Source organism: Limulus polyphemus, unplaced genomic scaffold, assembly GCF_000517525.1.
Source record: "Limulus polyphemus unplaced genomic scaffold, Limulus_polyphemus-2.1.2 Scaffold3496, whole genome shotgun sequence".
NCBI classification, from domain to species: domain Eukaryota; kingdom Metazoa; phylum Arthropoda; class Merostomata; order Xiphosura; family Limulidae; genus Limulus; species Limulus polyphemus.
Genome location: NW_013669106.1, coordinates 14765 through 23244, shown reverse-complemented (window position 1 = coordinate 23244; position 8480 = coordinate 14765). Strand labels below are relative to the sequence as shown.

The following is an 8480-nucleotide window of genomic DNA, read 5'->3' as shown; positions in this document are numbered from 1 at the left end:
CCATAAAATAACCAACAATAAGCAGTAATTATCATATCAGTAAAGCTGACACTAATATAAAAATAATAACTGCATTATAGATAGCAACAATTAAGAACACCGCTTATTGCAAATCAACAATTACACTACATAATTACTAAAAGTTCAAAAAACAATAAACAAAGTAAAAAAACTAATTCTGTGACATTAAAAAATATATTGTAAGAACAGAAATAAGATATATATATAAATACACTAATCTTTTACCAACATATACAATCTAACACTACATTACACACATATGTTGAAAGTAAAGATGATATCCCTGAATTAATATGGCTTCTTAAGTTCACAATACGATCGTGAATAATGTTTTTAATATTTCTAACTAACATAAACCTTTTACTATACCCATACATACAAAGAATTTGTAGAATGTATTTGTGCTGTAACATATTCAAAACTTAGAGAAGATCACTCAAGAAATAAGCAAGGTTTGTAGAAAAATTTAGTAACAATTAGACCAAGAGGTTAGATTATTAAGAAATCTGGTCTAAATGTCTTAGAATTAACAGTTGTGATACATAAATATCAAGTTAATGTTTCAAAAAATAAATAAATAACTTTGTCAAAAGTGGAAAGTTTTGCAGATTTTTGGAATAAAAATGGAATAAGAAATTTTTAGCTGCACAAATGGTTTAGTTTCTAATGTTGGAATTAGTTTTTTTCAAAGAACACAAACATTTGTGTGTTAGTACCTGAAACACCAGATATAATTATAAAAGTCAAAAGAGGAATTTCAATCTCTCCATAATGTAGTCTTTGGTTGGTTCATAGTACTCCTGCCGCAGAACAAGCAGTTCTGGTATCTTGCGTATGTCACTGAAGAGAGGAGAGTCTGATTCCATTACAACAACGAGCAAACACCAAAAAATCAAGAGTATAAAAAGTGAGGCCAGAATGGCTACCCTCACCACATTCACTGGTTGAAACATAAAGGACTGACAACTTGAAATATTTTTCTGCTTTGGAATTTTAAGATCCCATTCAAAGTTCATTTCTGTCTTCTGTGGTTCAGTTGATGTAGAAACTTCAATAGGGAACTCAACATGAGGATCTTGTTCAGGATTCTCAGGTAACTGTGGCGTTGAGGCTTGTAATGAAGGTACAGATACTTCTTGGTCAACTGAATAAGTATTCTCAGCAAGGCCCTCAGGCTCTTGTGTTATTTCACTTTTTGTATTCTCCACCTGTTGCTCTTGCACCGTCTCAAACAAAGCAGTAGGTGCTTCTTCGTGTTCTGGAAGAGTTAAGTCACTCAAACTTCCAGCCATTTGTGTTGAGTGGTTGGTATGTTTAGGGCTAGTAGAATCTGTAGACGTAATGGAGTCCAAATTTTCTGTTACTGGAGCAGAGTGGTTCATGTAGTGAAGATCGGGAAAATCTGTAACAAAATGTCACGGATTTAGAAAAACAAGGAAAGTGCAGTTTATGTTAATAAAGCTTTTCTGCTATTTGAGAGCTACAATGAAATATTAAGGTATCTCTTCCCTTCTTAAATCTTTATTTTTCAGTAGAAATTTGAGTCGACTGTTAGTAAAAGAATTACATCATCAACTTAATATGTAAATAATTATATGTTGAAACTTGTGGTGATTTTAAATCTTTGACCAATCAACGACCAAGTCTTTGTCTTAATAAATAACTTAACTCCTTCACTTCAAGATTTCAGGTGCATGCTCATAAAAATCATGAGAATTTTGGAAGTTAACTGTTAATTTTCTTTTCGAGTGTGAGAGAGCAACTGTCTCTCACATAAAATGATCCTACATCCAATATTCAAACTAAATTTACAGCTATAAAAAATCCAGACACAGGATATACACACGCGTAGATGTCACGTGTTATGTGTTTATCTTGACAAAAAACTTCCCATGAAGGAAAATATTAACTTTCGGAAAGCATGATTCTTTAAATTCCCCTTTGGTAATGACTTTTACAGGTACGTACCTTTACCTCCATTTTTGTGGGTAATAACTTGAAAAAGTTAATTAATATGGAGTCTTGCTAAGAAAGTTTGATGTGATCAGACAGTTCTAGGTGAGATAACCATGATGGTCATGCTCTCTAATTGAAGTTATTAAAGAAACGTTAATCTCTAATCACAAATATTCTGACTTGGTTTTACAGAGTTCATCCATTACTACTGAAGCTACTGATTCTTGGTCAATAGAAGAATTTGAATGGGATAACAAGTTTCCCACATGTGAAAAGTTGTACTGTTTAAAATAAATTGGCTGGAAACACATTAAAGAAGAGAGAGAGAGTATACAAACAGGAAATTACTATAATTGTTTTTAAATTTACTTGCTAAACTGCTTACATTACACAAAATCCTGGAATCACAACAATTGCTTTTCTGTGTGATTTAGCTTTTTATAATATGGGGAATACAATAATATAATTATAAAACTTTAATATGTGACTAAATTACTTCATTAAAGAACAGCTTCAATCCTGTTAAAGTTTGTATAGATAATTTTTTAGGTACACTTGTAATTTTTTTTATTTCAAGTAAGTAAAGATATCAAAATCTGGACAAATAATTAAATGTATTTTGATCAAGTTTTTTCACACAAGCTTTTAATTATTGTATAAAATTCTAAAACAAATTCATATTTAACATTAATCGAAATAACTGTCACTTGTTCCTTCAAGGAAGACTAGTTAAAACCACACATGGTTTGTACAGGCTAATGGAAAAAAATACAAGATTTTCCAGGACCAAACTCGTCATTTTGAAGGACCTAGTTCAGTGCTTCCCAAATGGGATTCCTCAACAGACATCCAGGGGTTCTGTGAGATAAGGGTTCTGTGGAATGCAAGAGTTCCACATATTCTAATACATAAGTACATACTAGTCGCACAATTACAATCTGACTACATCACATTTCTTTAGAAACATAGTAAGTTTAATAATGATATAACATAACAAATCACTGTACTGTTTGAAATTAGTGAGCGAGACTAGGTAGAAACAGATGCTTGAGTTATGTAAACTTTTATTATTCAACAGAGTGATTATGTTTCTCGTTACGTGTGCCCAAGTAATTGGCTCGAGATATTTTTCATGCTTTGGATGTATATGTGTGGGTGGGTATATAGCTGCATTAAACCTGTGTACCCTGTCTGGAATTACTTATATAGTATTAAAGTAATGCTTTTTGTAATGAATACTGTGAAAGGCTCTGTGATATAAACTTGATGACAGAAAAGTTCTGTGGGTTCAAAACAGTTGAGAACTACTTACCTAGTTTATTGATTTTACCATAATGTGAACTCCACTAAAATTAAATAAATAAGGTTTTATTATATTTTATTTAACAAATGCAGTAAAATGTGAGCTTTGGAAAAATGCTCATTGAAGTGACAAAAAAAAAACTTTTAAAAGAAAATCTAAATCATGCATTATTGAAAAAAGCAGTCATAACTTCTTCTTCATTTAAAGTTCCATATTAAAATGTACTCTGACTCATTATTTCAACATACCAATAGGATAACAGTTAACTTGTTCCTGATTAACACACATGATAGCTACAACTTAGTCAATAATGTAAAGATTCACACTTGTTTTGTTACTGAGACCACTACCTCATTGTTGTGTACACTAACAATGTTGTATAACTTTTCCCAGGTAATTACATTATTGTTACTGAGACCACTACTGCATTGTTGTGTACACTAACAATGTTGTATAACTTTTCCCAGGTAATTACATTATTGTTACCAAGACCACTACCATATTGTTGTGTACACTAATAATGTTGTATAACTTTTCCCACATAACTACATTATTGTTACTGAGACCACTACCATACTGTTGTGTACACTAAAAATGTTGTATAACTTTTCCCATGTAATTACATTATTGTTACTGAGACCACTACCATATTGTTGTGTATACTAACAATGTTGTATAACTTTTCCCACATAACTACATTATTGTTACTGAGACCACTACCATATTGTTGTGTATACTAACAATGTTGTATAACTTTTCCCACATAACTACATTATTGTTACTGAGACCACTACCATATTGTTGTATACACTAACAATGTTGTATAACTTTTCCCACATAACTACATTATTGTTACTGAGACCACTACCATATTGTTTTGTACACTAACAATGTTGTATAACTTTTCCCAGGTAATTACATTATTGTTACCGAGACCACTACCATATTGTTGTGTACACTAACAATGTTGTATAACTTTTCCCAGGTAATTATATTATTGTTACCGAGACCACTACCATACTGTTGTGTACACTAACAATATGGAGGATGATTATAACTTTCATTGCAATTACTGTATTGTCCCGATTATAGGGTGATCTTGAATATAAGGCAACCTCTATTTTCACTATGGGAAAGAAAAAATAGCGTGTCATAACATCCTTTTATAGCTCCACAAAAATCAATACTATAACTGGATTAGTTGCAAGAATTAGCAATGACCTTGAGTGAACATCTGAAGTGCATGCATAGATGGATGCTATCTGGACATTCAGGAATGCGATGGGCTAATATAGGGGAAAGGGTCTTGTGGTTAGCTAAGAGTATAAGGTGATTATGAATTTTACAGCCTAATTATGAATAAAAAAAAACATTGCCTCCTAATCGGGCCAACATATAAACCAATGAGTACAAAGCTTTAGTGAAGTCAACCATTTATAGATTACACTCAATAATGTCTGAACCTTGATTTAACACATAAGAAGACATTATTGGAACCAAAGCATCAATAATTCTAACAAAATCTTCACAGATATGTTGTTGTTTGTTATTAAGCACAAAGCTACACAAAGGGCTATCTGTGCTCTGCCCACCACGGGTATCGAAACCACTGAGGGACTTTCACAGATTACCAGCATAGGTACATGACGTTATACAAACTAATACTGTCATTGCTTACGTTTATCGTCATCGAACAATACGTACATATATAAAAAATAAACTCACCTGTTTCGTAATCCCTAGATGGTGTAGCTGGTGTTGTTGGATAAGATTCACTTTTATGATGAAAAGACGAAGTATGCATGAAACTTCGCTGAAATTGAGGAGGATCTCGTTGAAAGTTTTTCATCAGTTCAACCACTTCCTTTTCTACTCGCCCACTGAGATAAGACATGCAAGTTACTCAGAGACATAGCTTTTCACTCGCCCACTGAGATAAGACATGCAAGTTACTCAGAGACATAGCTTTTCACAAGCATTTCTGTCAACTTATGTTCTAAATCAAATCAAGTGACATTAACTGAATAAATACTTCAAATAAACTATTTTCATTTCCTTAATTATTTTTCTTAAATTTACATTCACAACGTTCTAGGAGTGAAACCACAACAACCAACAATAAATCCGTTATGAACAAATATCTAAATAAGTTTACTATAACTTGTTATAATGGTCACTTTAGTTAATAGGAAATTACAACACTACTGGCTGTTTCACTTAACCCCTTCACTTTGGTATGTCATGCTGGGTATAAAATGGGCTTTAACTATGGACACATACATTTGTATTTCTCTGTGCTGTTCTTCAACACTATAATAATAAGATATTTCACTGGCGTTTACACTGGTACTGATGTTTATATATATTTGTCTTGGATTGAGTATGTTTGCTTTTATTAGGTTACAGAGACGAGTTTACAGGCACAATACCAGTATATAGAAAAGTACGACTTTTGGCGAGCCACTTTCACCAAGATATCGTGTGACATAATCGACTTGTCACATTTTTTTCCCACTTATTTATGTTAATCTGTCAAATCTAAAAGTACATTAATGCAGTCACATGCGAGTAGGGACCATCTGTGAGGTGTGTGCAGCATACCATCTCTGCGAGCAGGGACCATATGTGAGGTGTGTGCAGCATACCATCCCTATACGTACTTTGAAAGGGCTGTACATCAGCTTTACAAATTATAACAATTTTCAAATTTAGTGGAATAATGAGAATTGCTACGTCCAGTTTCAGAGTAATGGCCAAGCACGGGGCTGGAGGTAGGCACACAAACAATTCTACCATGTTGGTATTGAATAAAAAGTGTTATAATGGAATTGTTATGGTGTGGTCTGCACTCTGCACACATAAATTCCCATGAACATGAGCCATTATGGAGTTTTCAGTCAGTGACCCATTTGTTTCACCAGGGTAATGCTTCCTGCCACAAATCATAAGCATTTCAGTAAGAAGACCAAATGAATTGAGATTTTACCTCTGCTACATACCTGTACCTGAACTTTGAGCCCCTAGAAAACAAACCTCCTCCAGTAGTAACTGCTGGAACTTCTGAAGATGATTCCACCCTGTTTTGTATGTATCAAACATCATATACAATATATTTTTAATATTTCACTCTTTATGCACTGAAAATGCAGCATCTTTACATCCCAAGACTGTAAATTTGCTTTCTATAAATAAATGTTCAGTATTATTTTTTGCTAAACAAATTAGTCTATACTATTGAGTATGTTATAATCAAGTCTTTGTTACATGAAATATTTGTATTAAAAGAAGACAGAATGTGTTGTAACAACATATTTTTATCATTAAACAGCAACTTTCAGCATTTTTCTTCTTTTATTAACAAACTGTTAGATTTGTTTTGTTTTTAAAGCCAATTACTCCATTATAAAACTGATCTAATGGTAGGAAAGAGTCCTACATCATAAACTGATCCAATGATAGGAGAGTTACATCATAAATTGATCTAATGGTAGGAGAAATTCCTATATCATAAACTGATCTAATGGCAGGTGGGAGTCTTATATCATAAACTGACCTAATGGTAGGAGAAATTCCTATATCATAAACTGATTTAATGGTAAGAAAGTTTCCTACATCATAAACTGATCTAATGGTAGGAGAGAGTCCTACATTATAAACTGATCTAATGGTAGGAGAAATTCCTATATCATAAACTGATTTAATGGTAGGCGGGAGTCTTATATCATAAACTGATCTAATGGTAAGAAAGTGTCCTACATCATAAACTGCTCTAATGGTAGGAGAGAGTCCTACATCATAAACTGATTTAATGGTAGGAGAAATTCCTATATCATAAACTGATCTAATGGTAAGAAAGTGTCCTACATCATAAACTGCTCTAATGGTAGGCGGGAGTCTTATATCATAAACTGATCTAATGGTAGGAGAAATTCCTATATCATAAACTGATTTAAAGGTAAGAAAGTGTCCTACATCATAAACTGATCTAATGGTAGAAGTTCCTACGTCAAAGTGTCTTGTGAAATAAAAAATCCTTGAATGAAAACTACCTACATCAGTTTGTACAATACATCGTTAAATACTAATGACAATATCTTTTCTACAAATGGACAAAATAAATATATTATTATTCACTTTAGCAAGGTGAAAGAAAGGTATTAATTACAAGTAAGTAATATTTTTGATACTAGCTTACATGGAAATGTACACTTTTCGTGGGCACACAAGTTAATACTTTTATTTTTTACAATTCAAAATAGAAATGTGTTATCAAGTTCACTATTTTAGAAACATCTGTTTACTTACGCAAAAAAGTAACGCTGTTCCAAGGCACACTTCCACAAATGTTTACATGCAGCTTGAGTAGGACATTTGAACCCAATAAGATGCTTCCTCTGTTCCAAATCAAATTTATTTTTAATTCAATCCATTAACATTTTTTATAAAACTATAAACATGTTACTTAAGGATGAAGAAACAAGTTTTATAAATATGATATAAAATAGTCACTTCATAGCTAATCTAAAAAAGGTTAAAGGAATTAAAACTCAGTTATAATCAAATATTATGGAATGAAACACAAACTTATAAATGGTTCGGAATTTAAACCTGAAACCTACTGGTCAAACATCCAAAATGAGGATCAAAGGTTACAAATATTGATCTAGAAGTCTACAGTAACTTAGCTTCTGATATTGATTTTCATTGAAAACAGTATGGCCATTATTACAAAGCCCTTTTTGTTGTGCAATTGTAGAACTGTTACCTACTGGAACTCTTTCTGATTGGTACTTCTAGAACTAACACTTTTAATAACTTTTCGACGATAGGAAGTCCACTTAACAATAAAATGGATACACTTATTAAATAAACTATCAATAACAAAGACAGCTTAACAGCTAACCCTAAATGTCTATCCTTGTGTCTATAGTGTGAAAAAATATACACTCTTTCAGTAATTACATGAATTTTACATTCTTTGCTTGCATTTCATATCCTTACACATAAACAGAATGGGAAATTAAAAACTTCCTGTGTAAAACAATTACATCACTGTAAGTTAAAAAAGTTTATGCTCATGTTGACTTTCTCACTAATGATATTTCATATAAAATTTAAAACTATATTCTGTGCATCACTGTATCTAACTAAATACAAAAGTTAAAAGCTAGATTAAGTTTTAATATATATATATATATAT

General features: G+C 32.1%; 1 protein-coding gene across 1 annotated transcript in view; it reads right to left on the bottom strand.

Moving 5' to 3' along the window:
* Positions 1 to 6: 6 nt before the first annotated feature.
* The window catches only part of LOC111088292 (FERM domain-containing protein 3-like), a gene marked incomplete at its 5' end in the record, with an annotated part of 18535 nt that continues 10061 nt past the window's right edge, over positions 7 to 8480 (bottom strand). The window contains 4 exons of the mRNA XM_022397983.1: positions 7 to 1423; positions 5006 to 5160; positions 6280 to 6357; positions 7586 to 7674. Of these exons, the coding sequence (XP_022253691.1) occupies positions 765 to 1423; positions 5006 to 5160; positions 6280 to 6357; positions 7586 to 7674 (981 nt within the window). The remainder of the gene's footprint in view (positions 1424 to 5005; positions 5161 to 6279; positions 6358 to 7585; positions 7675 to 8480) is intronic.